Below are 23977 nucleotides of genomic sequence, written 5' to 3'. Positions count from 1 at the left end.
TCCAAACTTTCCTTTTGTTTCCTTTATTGCTTGCTCAATATACAGATTGAATAACATCGGGGAGAGGCTACAACCCTGTCTCACCCCCTTCCCAACCACCACTTCCCTTTCATGTCCCTCGACTCTTATAACCGCCATCTGGTTTCTGTACAAATTGTAAATAGCCTTTCGCTCCCTGTATTTTACCCCTGCCACCTTCAGAATTTGAAAGAGAGTATTCCAGTCAACATTGTCAAAAACTTTCTCTAAGTCTACAAATGCTAGAAACGTAGGTTTGCCTTTCCTTAATCTTTCTCCTAAGATAAGCCATAGGGTCAGTATTGCCTCATGTTTTCCAATATTTTTATGGAATCCAAACTGATTTTCCCCGAGGTCGGATCTACTAGTATTTCCAATTACATTTTCCAATTACATTATGTTCATAGATATATGTAAGTCTTATTAATCAATTAATGAAAATTTTGTTATTACCTTAAATCCAAAACCAATGGAATCTATGGACACTACATACTTTCTAGCATAGTTCTGTAATGTTGCAGTAAGGAAGGCTTGTGGGAAGAAAAAGCCAGAAATCCAAAAACAAGCAGGTATACCAGAATCAATCCAATCTTGAAGAAACTTGATCCTGGCAATCAAATCCTGCACCCAAGCACCTGCAATTTAATGAAATGTCATTTTTTCTTGTAAATGGTAAAATGCATATCAGATTTCCTTAGAAAACAAATTCCTGTCCTGTTACTGAGTTAATACATTATACATGAGAGAGGGTGCACAATAATACAACAGAAAGAACATGCTTTTACAAAATTACTTAAGTTTCCTAAGTTATTGAGCTTCCCAATAGCAAACTGGTATATACAAGGGCATCCCAAAAAGGAATGCCTCCAAATTTTTAATGTGAAAACTCTTGAAGTTTTATAAATAAAACAAACATTATTAGCATTCTATGTGTTTATTTCACAAGATAGTCACCCTGGTGACACACACATTTCTCCCAATGAGTGGTCAGTTTTGTTTTATTTAAAGTATTTCAGGAAGTTTCACAGAAAAAATTTGAAGGCATTTCATTTCTGTCCACCCACATAGTGTCGCGATTGGCTAAAATGGAATTTTAGACTTGTATTGCTCTAAATACAGGCTTTGGAGATAGGCTGTAAATTGAAAAGCAAAAAGCGATTCCAAAAAAATCTGTGTGTTGTCTTTTGTAGCATTATACACCAGTCTTTATTTTCTACTTGAAATGACTATCTATATAATCTGTTCTGGTGTGTGGTTTAGTGAAGGAAGCTTAGGATCTATGTTCCATCAGCAACAACTTCATTTGAGACAGAGGATTGTTGAATGATCTGAATAACCGAACACCACCAACTGGGATTTTTTGTGATGTCTCAAAGGCTTTTGATTGTGTAAATCATGAAATTCTGCTAGACAAGCTCAGGTATTGTGGCATGAGTGGGACAGTGCACTAATAGTTTAATTCATACCTAACTGGAAGAGTGCAGAAAGTTCTCATAATATGCAAACATCAGCACATTCCTCAAACTGGGCAACTATCAAGAATGGGGTTCCACAAGGGTCGGTCTTGGTTCCTTTGTTGTTCTTAATATATATTAATGACTTGCCATTCTATATTCACGAAGAGGCAAAGTTAGTTCTCTTTGCTGATGATACAAGTATAGTAATCACACCTGACAAACAAGAATTAACTGATGAAATTGTCAATACTGTCTTTCAGAAAATTACTAAGTGGTTCCTTGTAAACGGACTCTCACTGAATTTTGATAAGACACAGTACATACAGTTCCGTACAGTAAATGGTATGATGCCATTAATAAATATAGACCTTAATCAGAAGCATATAGCTAAGGTAGAATATTCAAAAATTTTAGGTGTGTCCATTGATGAGAGATTAAATTGGAAGAAACACATTGATGATCTGCTGAAACATTTGAGTTCAGCTACTTATGCAATAAGGGTCATTGCAAATTTTGGTGATAAACATCTTAGTAAATTAGCTCACTACGCCTATTTTCACTCATTGCTTTCATATGGCATCATATTTTGGGGCAATTCATCACTGAGGAATAAAGTATTTATTGCACAAAAGTGTGTAATCAGAATAATAGCTGGAGTCCACCCAAGATCATCCTGCAGACATTTATTTAAGGATCTAGGGATATTCACAGTAGCTTCTCAGTATATATACTCTCCTATGAAATTTGTTATTAACAACCAAACCCAATTCAAATATAATAGCAGTGTGCATAACTACAATACTAGGAGAAAGGATGATCTTCACTACACAAGATTAAATCTAACTTTGGCACAGAAAAGGGTGAATTATACTACCACTAAGGGCTTTGGTCACTTAACAAATAGTATCAAAAGTCTGACAGATAACCAACAAGTATTTAAGAAGAAATTAAAAGAATTTCTGAATGACAACTCCTTCTACTCCATAGAGGAGTTTTTAGATATAAATTAAGAAAAAAAAGAAAAGAAAAAACCAAACAAAAAAATTTTTAAAAAGTTGTTATATTAACTTAATTATGTTGTTAAATTAACTTAATTATATCATGTATTGGAAAATTTGACTCGTTCCACATCATTACGAAATATCGTATTCATGATCCATGGAACAAGTATTAATCTAATCTAATCTAATCTAATCGTTCTCTAAGTCTACAAATGCTATAAATGTAGGTTTGCCTTTCCTTAACCCATGTTGTAAGAGAAGTTGTAGGGTAAGTATTGCCTCCAGAAACCAAACTGATCTTCCCCAAGGTCAGCTTCTACCAGTTTTTCCATTCTTCTGAACTGAATCCATGTTTGTATTGTGCAGCCATGACTTATTAAACCAATAGTTCAGTAATTTTCACACCTTTCTGCACCTGCTTTCTTTGGAATTGGAATTATTATATTCTTCTTGAAGTCTGAGGGTATTTTACCTGTCTCACACATCTTGCTCACCAGATAGAAGTGTTTTGTCATGGCTGACTCTCCCAAGGCTATCTATCAGTAGCTCTAACGGATTTTGTCTGCTCGTGGGGCCTTGTTTCAACGTAAGTCTTTCAGTGCTTTATCAAATCTTCACACAGTATCATGTCTCCCTTCTCATCTTCCTCTACGTCCTCATCCATTTCCATTACAATGCCCACAAGTACATCTCCCTTGTATAGCCTGTCTATATACTCCTCCTATCTTTGTTTTCCCTTCTTTGCTTAGGACTAGTTTTCCATCTGAGCTCTTGACATTCATACATGTGGTTCTCTTTTCCCCAAAGGTCTCTTTAATTTTCCTGTAAGCAGTACCTATCTTACCCCTAGTTATATATTCTCCTACATTCTTACATTTGTCCTCTAGTCATTCCTGTTTAGCCATTTTGCACTTCCTGTCGATCTCATTTTTAAACATTTGTATTCTGTTCTGCCTGCTTCATTTATTGCATTTTTATATTCTCTCCTTTCCTCAATTAAATTCAACATCTCCTGTGTTATCCGAGGATTTCTTCAAGCCCTTGTCTTTTTACCTACTCGATTCTCTGCTGCCTATTTCATCTCTCAAAGCTACCCATTCTTCTTCTGTTGTATTGCTTTCCTGTGTTCTTGTCAGTCATTCCCTAATGCTACCTCGGAAACTCTCTACAACCTCTGGTTCTTTCAGTTTATCCACATCCCATCTCCTTAAATTCCAGCCTTTTTGCAGTTTCTTCAGTTTTAATCTGTAGTTCACAACCAATACATTGTAGTCAGAGTCCATATCTGCCCCTGGAAATGTCTTACAATCTACAATTTGGTTCCTAAATCTCTGCCTAACCATTACATAATCAATCTGAAACCTTCTAGTGTCTCTTCCACTTATACAACCTTCTCTCATGATTTTTTAACGAAGCGTTTGCTTTTATTAAATTCAGCTCTGTGCAAAATTCTACCAGACGGCTTCTTCTTTCATTCCTTTCCCTCAGTCCTTATTCCCCTACTACATTTCCTTCTCTTCCTTTTCCTACCATTAAATTCCAGTTCCCCATGAATATTAAATTTTTGTCTCCCTTAACCATCCGAATAATTTCTTTTATCTGGTCATACACTTCCTTAATCTCCTTCTCACCTGCAGAGCTATTTGGCATATAAACTTGTACTACTTTGGTGGGTGTGGGCTTTGTGTCTATTTTGGCTACAATAACGCATTCACTTTGCTGTTCATAGTAACTTATCTGGATTTCTATTTTTTTATTCATTATTAAACCTACTCCTGCATATTCGAATTTGATTTTGTATTTATAACCCTGCATGCACTTGACCAGAAGTCCTGTTCCTTCTGCCGCCTAACTTCACTAATTTTAACTTATTCATTTAACATATTCATTTCCCTTTTTAAATTTTCTAACTAGCAGCCCAATTAAGGGATCTGATATTTCACACTCTGATTCACAGAATGCCAGTTTCATTTCTCCTGATCACAACATCCCCCTGCACAGTTCCACTCGGAGATCTGAATGGGGGACTATTTTACTTCTGGAATATTTTACCCACTTAGCAGCATGGAATGTGGGTGTTATCCTCTATGACATGCTGAATTGTGAAGAATGTTTTAAAAATGTAACATATCTTTGAATGTAAAATTTTGATTGCTTTCTAGGGGGTACTGTAAAACATAATATTACTACAAAAAATTTTACAGGCACATCACAAAGAAGGACAACATACACAAGTAGCTGAGACAAAATAATAAGGGTCCCAACATAAAATGAGCTCTGCATACTACAAACTACAGTCTGCAGCATTATACAGTTGCATAAGATAAAAGTCGTTTGAAGTAGACCTCTTTACAGTTTGGAGACTGAGTGCCATAAGAAAATTAATTGGAAATTTGGTACATGAGTGCTTATTTGCAAACAAACAGCAATCAAACTCTGCAGGGACATAAAGGATTAACAACTGAATCTTTATTCATCTTTAGTATTGTTAGAAGTTTCAAGCAGTTGATAAGGTGATATATTATAACCAAATTCTCACTACAATAAAAATTAGTGTACAGTAGGTAAAGCAATCAGAAATCACAGTACCTAGAGGCTTGAGGGAGGGATAAGCCTTGCTGGACCACATAGAAGGTACTATATTTGTATAGAGGCTGTAGGCCATATTTTCTAGTGCTTCAGACATCACAACAAGGCCTTTCAGAGCTCGAAGCAGTTCTTGTAGACTTGAATGGATTACTTTCAGCAGACGATTAAATCGAATGACTTCCTGCACTAATACTGTGTTTAGCGATTCCTCATACAGCACTGGGTACCTGCAAAATAATAGGCAATGTAAGTATAATCTGAAAACTAAACACAATTTATTTTTTTTTGTTTTTTGTTATGTAATACAGGATTTTTTTTTAAAAAAAGTTCGATATTCTTACAAGAGGAAGTTCTGGTCAAAAATACAAAGAAGTCCTTTAAACCTATGCCTGGAAACAGATGATTGTTGAGATATGGGACCATTCTGTCCTACACTAGCCATCTGTCTGTTAACACCAAAGCAGCTGCTCAATGGGGTTACCACTCATTCTTATAATCCTTGAACCCTCGTTCTCAAAGAATTACGAACTTGTCTGAACATCCCTGACAGCCTTCAGATTGAATCACATGGATAGGAAACACAATTCTGTAACATTTGCATGTTCCTGAAGGGTGCAGAATAAACCAATGTCTTTAAATGTGCTCATAGCCATAAATCAAAGATATTATGGTTAGGTGACTGGGGAGCCCATACAAATGGACCTCCTTAACTAATCTGTTACTCTTTAAATGACTGTGTTAGGTGCAGTCATACGAGACTCAAAAATAGGGTTTTGCCACCCTGTGCATACACCACACCTGCTTTCTTCCAGCACAGGCAGTGTTACACGATTATTGTAATCATATCCCACTACATGTGAATTCCACTTCATTCATAAATAAAGTAAAAGCTGTGCATGGTATTTGCAGGGCTGGGCCCCTCCACATTCAGCCACCATACTTCACAGTAAGCTTAGGGGGTCAGGAACAGCCTCTGCCTCATCTCAGAGGTTGTTTATAAATAGTCGTGGTACTGTGTACAGCCAAGCTACCAGCAGACACCACAGCATCCAGAGACAACAGCCTTTTCATTATGTGGTATGTAAGTCACAGCACACAGTGCTGAGGCCATGCGTCCTAATTACATCTGCACAGTCACATTTCCACGTGACTCCATGGATGCGTCCTTCCATAGTTATCTACTTAGGTTGGTGACCCACATTTTGAAAGACAGTAACACTCTGGGCTTGAACAGACCCACAGCCACTTGAAGTCTCTGCTATGAGTTCTGCAATGGACCCCACCATGCCTGACACTCCAGCTGCTGCCAAGGTGTTGTGCTGTTGTGAGCCACATTCACCACTACAGTCCCACTAGTGGCTACTGAGGGGACTGCATTACACAGTTTGCCTATGAGCTCATTGCCCCATGGGGTCGAGGCATTACGGCACTTTGCCGCTCATCTGTGGACTGCCTACAAGCTCTCAGACTCATAGTACTGTGTTGTTATTAATCTTCCCTGCTCCTCAAGACAATGTTGCTCTCAAGTTTTATAGACATCATACTCAGAAGTTGTATTTAGTATGGTTCTTGTAATAAACAGTTGTTACTGTATACTGTGTGTCTCTTTTCAGCAGGTCTCACTCTTCAGTAACAGGATACTCCAATGGTGATGAGTCTGTTTCTCACATGTGTTAACAATGTGTTTTAATGTCATCGTCTCTCCTTTCATCCGCCATAATCTTCAATGGCAGTGAGGCAAATGGTTTTGTGTTTCTGTATTCTTCAAGTGTGTTTTAGTGTTTCTCACCATGTATTAGTTTATTTTGCTGGGGCAGGGCATTTTGTTTTTGAAGGTTGTTCAAGTGGTTTTCAACTGGCTTGATTTTGCTTGTGCACTAGTTTGTTCTGTGGGGCAGCATCTTCTTGCTTCTTATGTTGTTATAGTCTGCATGCAGTGGTGTTCATCACATTCCATGTATGCATCAGTGTTCATTGCATTCTGTGATTTTCTCAGTCTATGTTCAACAAGTTTCTTAGTACTTGTTGTCTTTCTGCATAGTTCGTTCAAGTGTTGCACATGTGTGAATTCTCTAAACTGATGCTTTTGGTCTGCACTGATTTCAATGGCTATTTTTGTACTCTGATGGAAATTCAATAATTTGTTGGCAGTGTATTTTCATGTAAGGTTTCTGGTTTATTGCGCCAGTACTATCATTGGAGCTGTCTTTGATTGAAGTCCTTCAGTTACAGGGTCAGCAGATTCAGATACTGCTTCAGAGCATAACAGGCCAACAGCTACTTGAAGTCTCTGTTATGAATTCCATAAGTTCTCAAGCTGTGCAAACATCATTTCAGAAGTTTAGGGACTAATTACAGAGACAAACAAAAAGAAAAAGAACTGAGTAATGACTCAACAACTAACTCCACTAAGTACTGGCAGCTCTCAATACTAGTAAAAAGACCCATATCTCAGAAAGTATTAATTTCTGGAAAAAAGTTTCAGAATAAAATGACTCCATGTATACCCTTCCCACCAACTCCACAGAGAGGGAAAATTTTGAGCTTAAAAGCAGTAAACCGAAGAAGCTAGACATGAAATCATCTTATCACAAGGATCCATCCATGTCTTACGGTGAGGATTTTATGACAGAATTAAAAATATGTTTGAATGAATCATCAGCTCCTTTTGTCCCTCCCTCAATTTCTTCAACTTGACTACCAGACTGTAGACTGTGAGGGAGAAACTCAAATGTTAAAATAGTTCTCATCTGTCAGTCACATATGAATGGATATTAAAACTGTGTGTACAAGGCACTTATATGTGCATTTGCCTTCAAGAGACACATTTTATGGCTATATACAACATAATCTTGATCTGCAATGATATAACCTTCATATAAAGGACAAACTTTAGTGTCAAGGAGGCAAAGGACTGTGTGGCTATTCTTGCAAATTGGACAGCCATATAGCAAGAAGTGTACTTTCATTTTGGGTGAGGGATAAATTGCAGTGTACCGAATGTGTACTTAGAAGAAAGTGTTTTCACTTTCTTCTTCTTATCAGCTGTAGCAATGAGTACCCCACAGTGTAAAACGGAAAACACAAAAATATAAAATAAAATAGCAAATATAATTTAAAAATAAATACATAAAAACAGGGTATCTGTATTAGAATGAATGTCATTATTAGTTGTAGGCATGTAATGCCATCTACATCTACATCCATACTTCAAAAACCAGTGGGTCAAAGCCAGGTATGACAAGAGCATATAAAGCAGAGACCCCATATAAAAACCAATTTAAGACATACAATGTGAGGTTTTCATACCCAAGATGGCTGTCTCAGACACCAGTCAATGTACATCATTATCTCATGACTAACTGGACAGAGATAAATGTAAATGACAAGATATTGTCTGTGTGTAGAATAGTGTTTTTATGTTCTGTGCTCTAATGTAAAGTTAGAGAGCAAAAATGGCAGAAGAAACATTACACAAAAGTATTAAAATGATACTCAAATTTTACTACCTCATTACATGATACATTTTTTTTCTGGCTTAATAATTCTGTTCTGGACCCTAACGATCCTATTTTCCAAAAGTGTGGTACAATGTCATCCACCCTCCACATTTAAGTTTCCTTCAAACACCTCAAACTCTAAGATTCTGAAACAAATAAATCTCAAGAATATTGGACAGTAGTTTTGTTGATCACTTCTGCTACCCTTCTTGTGGACTGGTGTGACCTGTGGTTTCTTCCAGCTACAGGGAATGGTTTTTGATTGAGGGATGTATGATAGATTATAGGTAAAAGAGTGGATAACTCAGCCACAAATTTGGTATAGAATCTGACAGGGATTTCATTGAGTCCTGGGGCTATGCTTACTTCTAACAAGCTATGTTTACTTCTAAAAATATCAGCTGTTTCTCAATTCCACTGACACTAATACCCATTCCACTTAGCTTTTCTGAGGTACAAGGGTTAAATTGGGGTAACTCTACTGTGTTTTCCTTTGTGAACGTTCAAATGGTTCAAATGGCTCTGAGCACTACGGGACTTAACTTCTAAGGTCATCAGTCCCCTAGAACTTAGAACTACTTAAACCTAACTAACCTAAGGACATCACACACATCCATGCTCGAGGCAGGATTCGAACCTGCGACCGTAGCGGTCACGCGGTTCCAGACTGTAGCGCCTTTAACCACTTGGCCACACCGGCCGGCCTTTGTGAAGGAACATTTGAAAATGGAGTTAAGCATTTATGATTTTGCTTTGCTATACTCAATTTCAGTTCCTGTCTCATCCATAAGTGACTAACCTTGGTGCAACTAACAGCCTTCAAATATGAAAATAATTTCTTTAAGTTTTGTGAAAGATCAATTGACAGTATTCTGCTACGGGAGTATTATTCTCTGTACAGCCAAATGTGTTTCTTTATAGTAACTGCCTCTCATAATGGATCCCTCCCTTCATGAACTGTTTGACTAGCTTTGTATCTACCCAGTGCTTTATCACTCATTCTTTAAAACTTGAGCCATAGTTCCTGTACATCCTTCTGGCCTGAGCTAAGAGTATCAAGTTCCTCATTGAGAAATGAAATTACTGCTTCTTTAAACCTTTCTACTTGTTTCAGTTGCCTCTTGTACTTTGGTAATCATTGTCGCTACAACTGCCTTATGGTAACTAATATGAGTTTTTACATGGGCATTCTCAAAGTGATTAAGTCTATTTGTTATTGTTAGATCCAATATATTTACATCATGAGTGGGCTTCTGAACAATCTGTTCTAGCAAATTCTCAGAAAATGCATTTAGTAATGTTTGACAGGATGCTTTGTCATGCCCACCACTGACAAAAAACTTTCAAACATCCTAGTTGATTGATGGATGACTTAAATCTCCTCCGAGGAGTATAGTATGATTGTGTAACTTACATACTACTGAACTTACGTTTTCCCTAAATAAATCAGTTATATCTGATGTACATCTAGTGCTCAGCAGAAGGATCCAATTATAAGTAATTGCCCAGCCTTGAGCCTGAGTCTTGGCTAGACAATCTCATACACAGTTTCAGTTTCTAGCTAGGTGGATTTGAGTTTCTTGTCTGATGTGACAAATACAACATCTTCATTTCCCATTAGTCAATCTTTTTTATACAAGCATCAGTTTTCAACAAAAATCTCACCGCTATCAATTTTGAGTTTTACCATTTTCTGTACCTTGTATTGTGTGCCCTCCACTCCTTTTTAAAATAGGTCTCAAAGTCTGACACACTGTTCCAAATGCTTCTACATCTACATCTACATTGATACTCCGCAAGCCACCCAACGGTGTGTGGCGGAGGGCACTTTACGTGCCACTGTCATTACCTCCCTTTCCTGTTCCAGTCGCGTATGGTTCGCGGGAAGAACGACTGTCTGAAAGCCTCCGTGCGCGCTCTAATCTCTCTAATTTTACATTCGTGATCTCCTCGGGAAGTATAAGTAGGGGGAAGCAATATATTCGATACCTCATCCAGAAACGCACCCTCTCGAAACCTGGCGAGCAAGCTACACCGCGATGCAGAGCGCCTCTCTTGCAGAGTCTGCCACTTGAGTTTATTAAACATCGCCGTAACGCTATCACGGTTACCAAATAACCCAGTGACGAAACGCGCCGCTCTTCTTTGGATCTTCTCTATCTCCTCCGTCAACCCGACCTGGTACGGATCCCACACTGATGAGCAATACTCAAGTATAGGTCGAACGAGTGTTTTGTAAGCCACCTCCTTTGTTGATGGACTACATTTTCTAAGCACTCTCCCAATGAATCTCAACCTGGTACCCGCCTTACCAACAATTAATTTTATATGATCATTCCACTTCATATCGTTCCGCACGCATACTCCCAGATATTTTACAGAAGTAACTGCTACCAGTGTTTGATTAGCTATCATATAATCATACAATAAAGGATCCTTCTTTCTATGTATTCGCAATACATTACATTTGTCTACGTTAAGGGACAGTTGCCACTCCCTGCACCAAGTGCCTATCCGCTGCAGATCTTCCTGCATTTCACTACAATTTTCTAATGCTGCAACTTCTCTGTATACTACAGCATCATCCGCGAAAAGCCGCATGGAACTTCCGACACTATCTACTAGGTCATTTATATATATTGTGAAAAGCAATGGTCCCATAACACTCCCCTGTGGCACACCAGAGGTTACTTTAACGTCTGTAGACGTCTCTCCATTGATAACAACATGCTGTGTTCTGTTTGCTAAAAACTCTTCAATCCAGCCACACAGCTGGTCTGATATTCCGTAGGCTCTTACTTTGTTTATCAGGCGACAGTGCGGAACTGTATCGAACGCCTTCCGGAAGTCAAGAAAAATAGCATCTACCTGGGAGCCTGTATCTAATATTTTCTGGGTCTCATGAACAAATAAGGCGAGTTGGGTCTCACACGATCGCTGTTTCCGGAATCCATGTTGATTCCTACATAGTAGATTCTGGGTTTCCAGAAATGACATGATACGCGAGCAAAAAACATGTTCTAAAATTCTACAAGAGATCGACGTAAGAGATATAGGTCTATAGTTTTACGCATCTGCTCGACGACCCTTCTTGAAGACTGGGACTATCTGTGCTCTTTTCCAATCATTTGGAACCCTCCGTTCTTCTAGAGACTTGCGGTACACGGCTGTTAGAAGGGGGGCAAGTTCTTTCGCGTACTCTGTGTAGAATCGAATTGGTATCCCGTCAGGTCCAGTGGACTTTCCTCTATTGAGTGATTCCAGTTGCTTTTCTATTCCTTGGACACTTATTTCGATGTCAGCCATTTTTTCGTTTGTGCGAGGATTTAGAGAAGGAACTGCAGTGCGGTCTTCCTCTGTGAAACAGCTTTGGAAAAAGGTGTTTAGTATTTCAGCTTTACGCGTGTCATCCTCTGTTTCAACGCCATCATCGTCCCGTAGTGTCTGGATATGCTGTTTCGAGCCACTTACTGATTTAACGTAAGACCAGAACTTCCTAGGATTTTCTGTCAAGTCGGTACATAGAATTTTACTTTCGAATTCAATGAACGCTTCACGCATAGCCCTCCTTACGCTAACTTTGACATTGTTTAGCTTCTGTTTGTCTGAGAGGTTTTGGCTGCGTTTAAACTTGGAGTGGAGCTCCCTTTGCTTTCGCAGTAGTTTCCTAACTTTGTTGTTGTACCACGGTGGGTTTTTCCCGTCCCTCACAGTTTTACTCGGCACGTACCTGTCTAAAACGCATTTTACGATTGCCTTGAACTTTTTCCATAAACACTCAACATTGCCAGTGTCGGAACAGAAATTTTCGTTTTGATCTGTTAGGTAGTCTGAAATCTGCCTTCTATTACTCTTGCTAAACAGATAAACCTTCCTCCCTTTTTTTAGATTCCTATTAACTTCCATATTCAGGGATGCTGCAACGGCCTTATGATCACTGATTCCCTGTTCTGTACATACAGATTCGAAAAGTTCGGGTCTGTTTGTTATCAGTAGGTCCAATATGTTATCTCCACGAGTCGGTTCTCTGTTTAATTGCTCGAGGTAATTTTCGGATAGTGCACTCAGTATAATGTCACTCGATGCTCTGTCCCTACCACCCGTCCTAAACATCTGAGTGTCCCAGTCTATATCTGGTAAATTGAAATCTCCACCTAAGACTATAACATGCTGAGAAAATTTATGTGAAATGTATTCCAAATTTTCTCTCAGTTGTTCTGCCACTAATGCTGCTGAGTCGGGAGGTCGGTAAAAGGAGCCAATTATTAACCTAGTTCGGTTGTTTAGTGTAACCTCCACCCATAATAATTCACAGGAACTATCCACTTCTACTTCACTACAGGATAAACTACTACTAACAGCGATGAACACTCCACCACCGGTTGCATGCAATCTATCCTTTCTAAACACCGTCTGTACCTTTGTAAAAATTTCGGCAGAATTTATCTCTGGCTTAAGCCAGCTTTCTGTACCTATAACGATTTCAGCTTCGGTGCTTTCTATCAGCGCTTGAAGTTCCGGTACTTTACCAATGCAGCTTCAACAGTTGACAATTACAATACCGATTGCTGCTTGGTCCCCGCATGTCCTGACTTTGCCCCGCACCCGTTGAGGCTGTTGCCCTTTCTGTACTTGCCCAAGGCCATCTAACCTAAAAAACCGCCCAGCCCACGCCACACAACCCCTGCTACCCGTGTAGCCGCTTGTTGCGTGTAGTGGACTCCTGACCTATCCAGCGGAACCCGAAACCCCACCACCCTATGGCGCAAGTCGAGGAATCTGCAGCCCACACGGTCGCAGAACCGTCTCAGCCTCTGATTCAGACCCTCCACTCGGCTCTGTACCAAAGGTCCGCAGTCAGTCCTGTCGACGATGCTGCAGATGGTGAGCTCTGCTTTCATCCCGCTAGCGAGACTGGCAGTCAGTTGTTAATCACTATGAGTTTATACTCTTACCTGTAGTGTCATTTCTTTGGACCTTATACTGCACATCCAGGTCCCCTACAGACTGACTGGAGTGCCCCTAATCTACGAAACCCTTGCATGCAACCCACATCTGGGTAATAATCTCTGATGATTAGTGTACATCTGTCCCATTTAGGGGGATGGTACAGCTCTCAGACCTATGACAGAAGTCCATGAACTCACAGGCTAGTTTGCCACAGAATTTTCAAAGTCTCTGGTTCAGTCCTTCCACTCAACTCAGAACCAGAGGGCCACAATCAGTTCTGTGGGCATTGCTGTAGGTTGTCAGTTTTTGTTGTAACTTTGTGAGCAGGCCTGGCACACTCAACCTTGTCTGGCAGCTGCTGAAATAACTCAAGCATGACCTCAGAGCCCAGACAACAGGAATTGTTTGTCCCACTGCACACAGCATTCTGCAGTTAGCTGCACCCTTTTCCCTCAGCCACTGCCAGAGTAGCCTCTTCAACATTTTGAATGAGGCTCTAAGCATGCACATTAGGTACACCTAGTTTTCCTTCCCATTCCTTTCTGGCATTTCTGTAAAGGGTGCCATTATTTTGCAAATGTCTGAAGTACGGATGATTAATAGGCCATTGTCATTTTGTGTTTACTTCCTCTTGGCACCATATAGTTAGCTGGTTGGTTGCTAGTTTGATTGGTTGGTTGGTGGTTGAAGGACTAAACTGTGAGGTTATCAGTCCATTTTTGACACAGCAGGTTTTAAAACAGGTGAAGTGAGCCTACCTGGCTTAGGTTCTGTTTTGGAAGAAGATGGCACAACAAATGTGTTGAATTGGGGGATGGATAAAATACTCAGAGTTATCCATGGTTCTGTCTCCCCTATACAGGGTGCCTATCCTACCACAGACACAACACTTACGAGCAAGTGGACAATTAGTGACAGATCCTGTATGTCCTATAGAGTGCAGTATGCCTACTGTAAGCCCACAGTCAACTATCTGTCCCACTGATGAAGTGATTTTGTCTCTTCGGTTCACTCACTGTGACTGGTTAGTGGTATGCTTTGCTTCAAACAAAAGCACACTACTACCTGCCCATACTTGTCCAACTAGACTCTAAGAGCTGTTACTGACAAAACAGCAAACTAATGAACTGATACCGACATATTACAAACTATTTGATATCTGTCCATACATGATTAAAACTTATTACGTGATACAAAGAAACTGTATTATGTCAAATAATAATTATCCCAATCACAGTGGTAGCACCGGTTCCCGTTAGATCACCAAAGTTAAGTGCTGTCAGGCTTGGCTAGCACTTGGATGGGTGACCATCCATGTTTATCAAGCGCAGTTGGCAAATGAGGTGCACTTAGGCCTTGTGAGCCCAATAGAAGAACTACTTGAGTGAGAAGTGGCTGTTCAGGTCAGGAAAACTGACAACAACCAGAAGAGTGGTGTGCTGACAACGTGCCCCTCCGTATCTACAAGCACTGATGCCTACTGTCTGAGGATGACAGGGTGGTCAGTCAGTACCACTGGGCCTCCTGAAGCCTGTTCAGAAGGAGTTTAATGATGATGACAAAATATGTATAACTATGATTTGAGATGTGGATACGTATTTTGACATTGTACATAACTAACAAAATTGTACATAACTAACAAAATGTGATACATTGTTAGGTACTGCTTGTTTAATTATATTTCGATGAAAACAAACACTTCTTGTAAAAATCAAATGTAATTATGAATAAAACTTGGTAAAATAATTTTCAATGTATGTTCGCAAATGTTTGGGCTTAACAACAGAAGAAAATTTCATAAAATACCACAATTAAACTAAAAATAACAAATTATGAGAAAAAGGGTTCGATTTTAAAAATATTGACATGTCATTATTAATAAACAGAAAGCTATAATGTAATGCCAAATGAGAAAACCATGTAAAATTAATGTTAAGTAACAGAGTTGTAATAAATTTTGTAACAATGATAAGTACTGATTTGATTTTTTTGTTTGTGCATTTCTCATACGCAGAATTTAGTGAATTAAAAATAAGTGTCCAGACTGGTTTGGAAAATCAGAAAGCTCGGAGGATAAAAAACTGAGTACTGAGTAAAACTAATAGTTGTGTGGCACTCCAGCATGTAGTGATAGTGTATGTTAGACAACACACGGCTACGGAGTACACAACATACTTTATTTTATAGAAACTCTATATATACAAGGATACATGACATAACACACTTATGTCACAGAATGAAATGAACTGCTATCATCAACCAAGAGAGATAAGACTGGGAGTCGTTTCCTCTAACCAGCAATGCTAATGTTCCCACATAGCCCCCCCCCCCCCCCCCCCTCCGGCTGGTAAGGGTGGTCCGGTGCAGCGGTGCAGGGTATAGAGATGATAGTCATGGAAATATGTGTGTGTGTGTGTGTGTGTGTGTGTGTGTGTGTGTGTGTGTGTGTGCGTGTGTGTGTGTGTGTGTGTGTGTGGACAGTGCGGCCCACACAGCATTTGACATTTGAGGGGGACGTGGGGGAAGATGTATCCCCCCGTATGTGTGCTTCAGGTGGGTCTGCGAGGAGGTTGCTGTCTGGAGGGGGTCCTGGAGATGGCCAGGTGGCCATCATCATCAGTGAAATATGTGTGCAGAGTTGAAATTATTAGGTAAGGTGAGAACTACATATAAATGATGTACCAGGAACTCAGGTGAGACCGTGCAATCATGTGGACCCCTGTGACTACCAGCTCATTGTCTGTAACTGTGAGGCTAAGATCCTTTTGGTGAAAGCAGCAGATGTGGAATAGTGTCTGGAAAGGAAGGGACGAAGTCACAGGAGAGGGAGGGCTGGGAGTAGGGCGGCAAGCCACTGTGATGGTAGAGCCTGTATCAGGGGGCTCGTTGATGAGATGCCAGGCAGGTTTCAATTGCTGATGGAGACCATGACTGGCTTACTATACAGCATATGTGTTGGGGATGTATTGGAGAACTCTATGTGGGCCCAAGAATGGGGGCTGTAGTGCGGCATGGACAGTATCATCACACGGCATGACTTGGTCACATGTGGCTGGATTCAAAAATTTTAGGAAGGGTATGAGGGGAGGGGTGGGTGTACATGAAGGTTGGCAATGTGACACCAAACACTATTAACCAAAGGTTGGCACAGGGGGATGGTTGGAAAAGACTAATCACTGGGGAGGGACAGTGTCTCACCATATAAAATCTCAGCTAGTAGGTATGCACCATGTGGACACCCAGCAGCACCCACTGGAATGTGTTGGACCAGTCACCCTGCTGGATAAACATGGCCCTTAGGTTGCGCTGCCAACTCCAACAGTTGATGCTGACATCACAGTTACAGATAGTCTGTGTAAAACAGTTATCTTGGCCACTGATGCAGCATATGTATAGATCGTGATAACCTCTTTAGCATCAACTGAGAAGATAGCATACTGAAGTGCTGAAACTGGTAGCTACACAATAAATAAGATCATAAGAATGGCTGTAGGCATTTCATTTTCTTACACATTTTTTGTTTCCCCTTCAAGTCATCTGGCAAGGTTCCCCATTTTCATTTCCTGTGCTGCATCATTTCTTAAATTGTCTAGTCAATCTGTCAAATATATCTTTTGCTGTCATTGTTATCTTTCATTTAACTGTAAAGTTTGATGATGTTGAATATGTCAAAGGACTTTTATTTTCCAATGAGCTATTTGCCAGAATATAATTCATGATGTTTTTGTGTCAATGGTTTCCAGTATAGTAGAATTTTGTTTATGAAATTTTTGTAGTAATTATGAAGCTTGTTGCATTCATGATTATGGATGTATTTTTAGATTTTCAGTTTTTATACACACTTTGCAGACAATACATAAAACATTGCCTTTTCCCACACATGTTGGGAACTGTTCACTCCATAACAATAAAATTAATTTAGAAAAATTTATGTGCTTGGTTTACTAGTAGTCTGTATATAATTGTCATATGGTGTGTTTTAAATTACTAATTATCTTGTCAAACACTCACAGTCTTTGTGAGTTATTTGCTTTGGAAAATAGGGTCATGAGATACATGACTCTAGTTTCCATCTTTATTCTTCTGAGTTGCATCAGTTGTTTAACATCGTACCTATTTGTCTCAATGTAATAAGGATGTGAGCAAAATAATAGTTTTTCTTCAAACCCATATACCATATCTGACTATTCTGCATTGACAATATGAGAATAGGTAATGATGTTATCAAGAACAATTACTTACGCTATGTGTTGACTGAAGATTAGGTTTTTTATAATGTGCATATAAAATGCCAAATCACAGTTGTTTTGCCAGTATGATGATGTTTACAAATATTTTATTTGCACCAGTATAAGATTTTGTATGTCCTTTATTTGCTTTTCTCCATTAGTGTAAATTAAAGGTCAGAAAAAAGTAATTCTGTGTAAAACTTAAGGATGGAAGTAACTTCCACATTATGTGTCTGCCAAGTAACATAGCGCAATGAAAATCACACCATATATGAAAAGAACAGCTGTAATATATTTTATAGTACAAGAAGGTACCTGTAAGACATATGCAATAAGACAAAGAAAAATGACACTCTGATTCAAAAACAATAATTGCACTGAAGTCACTGTCATTTATGATGGTTCCCTAGACATTATGAAAGGTGAGACATGGTTCTTAATAGGGTGTGTTAACACCATGTATGGCAATGCATGTTCTGCGACATGCTCCCATGCTGGCCAAAGGGTTTGTAAGATGTTCTTATGGTAGGGTGTTCCACTCCTCCACCAATGCAAAGGTGATAACTACTGAATGGTCGTTGGTGTATGCAGATGTGCTGCAATGTGTCTCCTTAATGCACCCAACATACGTTCAATGGGATTTAAGTCAACAAAAGATTATCAGGTCAGTGCATTCAATGAATATCCTCTCATTCCAAGAGCTCCTCCACTTGTACTGTTCAATGTGGTTGCACATGGTAATCCATAAAAATAAAGTCAGGACTGAATGCACCCCTGAAAAGAAACACAGGGGTATGGAGTACAATGTCACAGTAACATTTGGTAGTTAGTGTACCATTTTCAAAGATTTGGAGGTAAGTGCACCCATGCAAGATTACACCTCCCAACATCAGAACACCCTGATCACATACGATAATGTTACTGGTGCATTACATGTTCCCACCTTTCACCATATCAGCATACATCCAGAATAACTACTCACACTGACTCTGCCTTCATCTCAGAAAAGCAAGTGGGCCACCCATCGTTGATCCAGACCTTATGCTCTTGGCAACAATGCAAATGGTGCTGCTGATGTGCAGATACCAAAATGAACACAAGGTACTGGTCAACAACTTAAGACATTACTTCCATGCAGCTGACAAGCCACTGTGGAATGTGAGATTATGTGCCTTGCTGTCCTGTTAAATGTGGACGCCACTGCACTGACTGTTTGACATGGGTACCTTCTTGCCTGTTGCACAATGTCATGATCATCTGCTACTGTAGCTGACCATGGTCTACCATCTCCTCTCCTTCAGTGCCTGCAGTTTGGATGACTCCCCTTGCACATGAAACAATGCCATGAGCAATACTTCCTTTCCTACAGTCATCACACCTCATCCTCCTTCCAGTTTCTCGACAATTCTTCCCCATGGGAAGCCATCCAGATGTTGGATCCAGGCCATGTTGTAGTGAATAACACCACGAGAGTCTACCATAACTGCTCCCTGACTGACACACACTGTCTTTTCCTATTAGTTCAATTACCTGTGTTGCGGGACCAGGTCTATTTGGTGTTATAGTTGTACTGATCTCATGGCATGTGACATCTGGCTTTCTGTACATGACTAGGAGACCTCTGGCAACATGCTCCCACACTTTCACTCATTTCCACTGAGTTGTCAATACGTTATGTATTTTATCTATCCCATTCTTAAGTTTTGCACAGCAATGTATACATATTTTGATGGAAGTGCAGTTTTATAACTTAACATTTCTACTTCCGTTGTTGACATGTGGTGCTGTTGTACTGGTCTATAATAATGCAACAGCTGTTATAATGAGGTTGTATTGTTGTTATTTTTGGATATGTTACATAAGATGGAATGTTAAAACCTATAAGTACGTAAATGTTAATGTAAGATTTTAAAATTACTAGTAAAGCAAACTCAGAAATCCTTCTAACTAATTTTGATGTTATGGACTGAGCAATTCCCACTATATGTGAGAAAAAGGCAATGTTCACACTAATTGCCTGCGATGTATCTTCATATTTTCTTTGTAATCAATAATTACATAATAAATTATCATGAAATGAAGTATTTCATATACAATAAGTTTCATCTCTATCTGTGATCAATGCTATTCCTGCAAAGTACACATCAAAAAGTATTTTTCATTCTTTCAAGCCATGGCATGAAATAGCTCAGGTCTTTTATTGTCAGGACATGTTAGTAAAAAGAGTTCTGCAATGTTCCTCAGATTGATGGAAACAGTCTCCCAAGGGTAAGACTTAGAAACACAACTCATAAATTTTTCTTGCTTACTTACTTTTCTGATACATGAGACAGATTGAAAGGATGTGGAACTTGCTGCAGTACTGCTCTGGCACTGGACGAAGTTACTTCCTCTTGGCTCTGTGCTTCCCCTCCAACCACACGAGGCTGGAGAGCTAGCAATGTTGCTAGGCAGCTGTATGTCTCACTTTGTGCATAGCTGATATCTGCATTTGCATGAAGCCCGAAAAGTGCAGGATCATCATTCAGTGGTAACGTACGAATGTAATCTACATAGTCTGCAAGTAGTGCATCTGCAGGCAACTGTAGAATTTCATACAGGTTATATGAACTCATACATTTGCTTCTTGTGGAGAATAATAGGAGTTATTTACATGACAAGTAATAATTAATCAGAACAAGACAAAAAGTATAGCTCTTAACTATAAATGATATTAACTGAATAAAAAATAAATAAAATGGAAATTAACTGAAAAGCATAGCAAAAAAAAAAATGATGAAATACTGCACACACTTTCCCAGTAACTTCAATAACATTCACAACACAACAGCCTGTAAAGTTTATAAATAATGTATATATTTATTTGGTGGCCTTTTGGTACTGGTCATTTTGAAAAGTGTAATTTAATACTCCTGTACTCTCATATTGTTAGGTTAGCAAGTTCCTGCACAATACATTTCAACTTGTAAAAATAAACATAACCCACTGTAGGATATAAATTTACTTTTTATTTGTTGCGCTAATGCTCAATTTCAACACAGTCATCGTTGTCAAGCATCTACAAAACATCTCAACTACAGAAAAGTAAAATAAATAATATTTATAACAGTCTAAAGACCTTAAAAGCATGTTGTTGTTGTCTTCAGTCCTGAGACTGGTTCGATGCAGCTCTCCATGCTACTCTATCATGTGCAAGCTTCTTCCTCTCCCAGTACCTACTGCAACCTACATCCTTCTGAATCTGATTAGTGCACTCATCTCTTGGTCTCCCTCTACGATTTTTACCCTCCACACTCCCCTCCAATACTAAATTGGTGATCCCTTGATGCCTCAGAATATGCCCCACCAACCGATCCCTTCTCCTAGTCAAGTTGTACCACAAATTTCTTTTTTCTCCAATTCTATTCAATACCTCCTCATTAGTTATGTGATCTACCCATCTAATCTTCAGCATTCTTCTGTAGCACCACATTTCGAAAGCTTCTATTCTCTTCTTGTCTAAACTATTTATCGTCCACGTTTCACTTCCATACATGGCTGCACTCTATACAAATACTGTCAGAACTGAAGAAACGACTTCCTGACACTTAAATCTATACTCGATGTTAACACATTTCTCTTCTTCAGAAACGCTTCCCTTGCCAGTGACAGTCTAAATTTTATATCCTCTCTACTTCGACCATCATCAGTTATTTTGCTCCCTAAATAGCAAAACTCATTTACTTCTTTAAGTGTCTCATTTCTTGATCTAATTCCCACAGCATCACCCTATTTAATTTGACTACATTCCATTATCCTCATTTTGCTTTTGTTGATGTTCATCTTATATCCTCCTTTCAAGACACTGTCCATTCCATTCAGCTGCTCTTCCAGGTCCTTTGCTGTCTCTGACAGAATTACAATGTCATCGGCGAACCTCAAAGTTTTTATACCTTCTCCATGGATTTTAATTCCTACTCCAAATTTTTCTTTTGTTTCCTTCACTGCTTGCTTAATATACAGACAGATTGAATAACATCGGGTATAGGCTACAACCCTGTCTCACTCCCTTTCCTACCACTGCTTCCCTTTCATGTCCCTCGACTCTTATAACTGCCATCTGGTTTCTGTACAAATTGTAAATAGCCTTTCACTCCCTGTATTTTACCCCTGGCACCTTCAGAATTTGAAAGAGAGTATTCCAGTCAATATTGTCAAAAGCATTCTCTAAGTCTACAAATGCTAGAAACGTAGGTTTGCCTTTCCTTAATCTATTTTCTAAGATAAGTCGTAGGGTCAGTATTGTCTCATGTGTTCCAACATTTCTGTGGAATCCAAACTGATCTTCCGCAAGGTCGGCTTCTACCAGTTTTTCCATTCATCTGTAAATAAGTCGTGTTAGTATTTTGCAGCCATGGCTTATTAAACTGACAGTTCGGTGATTTTCACATCTGTCAACACCTGCTTTCTTTGGGATTGGAATTATTATATTCTTCTTGAAGTCTGAGGGCACTTTGCCTGTCTGATACATCTTGCTCACTAGGTGGTAGAGTTTTGTTAGGCCTGGTTCTCCCACGGCTGTCAGTAGTTCTAATAGAATGTTGTCTACTACCGGGGCCTTGTTTCGACTTAGGTCTTTCAGTGCTCTGTCAAACTCTCCACACAGTATAGTATCTCCCATTGCATCTTCATCTACATCCTCTTCCATTTCCATAATATTGCCCCCTAGTACCTCACCCATGTATAGACCCTCTATATACTCCTTCCACCTTTCTGCTTTACCTTCCTTGCATAGAACTGGGTTTCCATCTGAGCTCTTGATATTCATACAAGTGGTTCTCTTTCCTCCAAAGGTCTCTTTAATTTTCCTGTAGGCAGTATCTATCGTACCCCTAGTGAGATAAGCCTCTACATCCTTACATTTGTTCTCTAGCCATCCCTGCTTAGCCATTTTGCACCTCCTGTAGATCAATTGTTTAACATTTATTACACTGCTAATTTGAAGCATTGCTGTTGTTCTAGCCAACACAGATTACTCATCTGAAACTTGACTGTGGACTGACTGTCTCGGGAAAATCGGGCCCTTATGTATCATCACAATAATAGGTGCTGAAACTACACATTGTTCAAAGTTAAATTTACAGAAATTATAATTAAAACTTAACTCATTAAATTAACTGAGTACATCGAAATAATTGGTCTTTTTAACAGTTTCTTCTACTGCAAGAGTTAAGCCGATTTATTTAAAATTAATCAATATCATTATGCAACCAATACATTTGAGAAAACTGTTAATTATTTTGGAATTTATTTGGGGCTGGCTTTGCTAACATGTTTTTGAATAGAGCCAAATAGATACTTTCAGATTACTAGTATCTCGTCTTCCAAATGCTTATAATTATTACAGAATTTATATTTGTAAGTCAACAATAGAATTTAAGTTATGAAACAATTACTGATTTCACCCTGTAATGAAAGATACTAACTAGGAATAGTCAAAATAAATTAGAACATCAATTACCTACATAAAACTAAGCACAAAATTAGATCTGGTGTTATATACTTTAAAACTGAGGGCCAACCTTTCTCTTATATGAAAATGCAGATTAAACTCGCGTATTCTAATGGTAAATAGTTAAAAGTAACAAAACAAATTTAAGGAGGCAGATGGCAAAACAAGAAGGGAATTAAAATTATCCCAGCTTGCTTCATCACAACACTCATGACGACTGTCATGGATGAGAGATAATGGCCATGTGTTGCACAAACATGAAAGAGTGTGTGTGTGTGTGTGTGTGTGTGTGTGTGTGTGTGTGTGTGTGTTGTGTGTTTCCTACTCTACAAGATGACCGTTTGGGAGAAAGCTCAGACATATAACAGTCTTCCTGTTGTACCTGCCTGTGACTCAATGTTTCCTTTATATGGTGAGTAAGCAGAGGTAGGTGTAGACAGGACACAACAAACTTTCAATAGGAAATTGAAAAAGAATGTAGGAAAGTCATCGAAAAGGAAGAAAGTTTTGTTGTTAGGCAGTTCTCATGCCAGAGGTGTAGGCCAACTTCTGCAGGAGGAATTAGGACCAGAATACCAGGTCACAAATTTTTTCAAACCAAGTGCTAGTCTGGATCAGGTGACAGAGGATTTAGGTTCACTCTGTAAAGGATTTACCAGGGAAGACACCGTGGTTATTGTGGCATCGACAGAGATCCTGGGTACAGTATAGTGTGTGACCCGGTAAAGATTGCGTCGGCATC

General features: G+C 39.1%; 1 protein-coding gene across 1 annotated transcript in view; it reads right to left on the bottom strand.

Moving 5' to 3' along the window:
* Positions 1-268: 268 nt before the first annotated feature.
* LOC126417029 (dynein axonemal heavy chain 1-like) overlaps positions 269-23977 on the bottom strand; it is a gene marked incomplete at its 3' end in the record, with an annotated part of 951942 nt that continues 928233 nt past the window's right edge. The window contains exons 60-63 of the mRNA XM_050084920.1: positions 20058-20326; positions 5066-5292; positions 472-653; positions 269-289 (exon numbers count right to left, since the gene is read on the bottom strand). Of these exons, the coding sequence (XP_049940877.1) occupies positions 269-289; positions 472-653; positions 5066-5292; positions 20058-20326 (699 nt within the window). The remainder of the gene's footprint in view (positions 290-471; positions 654-5065; positions 5293-20057; positions 20327-23977) is intronic.

Source organism: Schistocerca serialis, chromosome 8 (assembly GCF_023864345.2).
Source record: "Schistocerca serialis cubense isolate TAMUIC-IGC-003099 chromosome 8, iqSchSeri2.2, whole genome shotgun sequence".
Classification (NCBI taxonomy): Eukaryota; Metazoa; Arthropoda; class Insecta; order Orthoptera; family Acrididae; genus Schistocerca; species Schistocerca serialis.
This window is presented reverse-complemented; position numbering and strand designations above follow the sequence as displayed.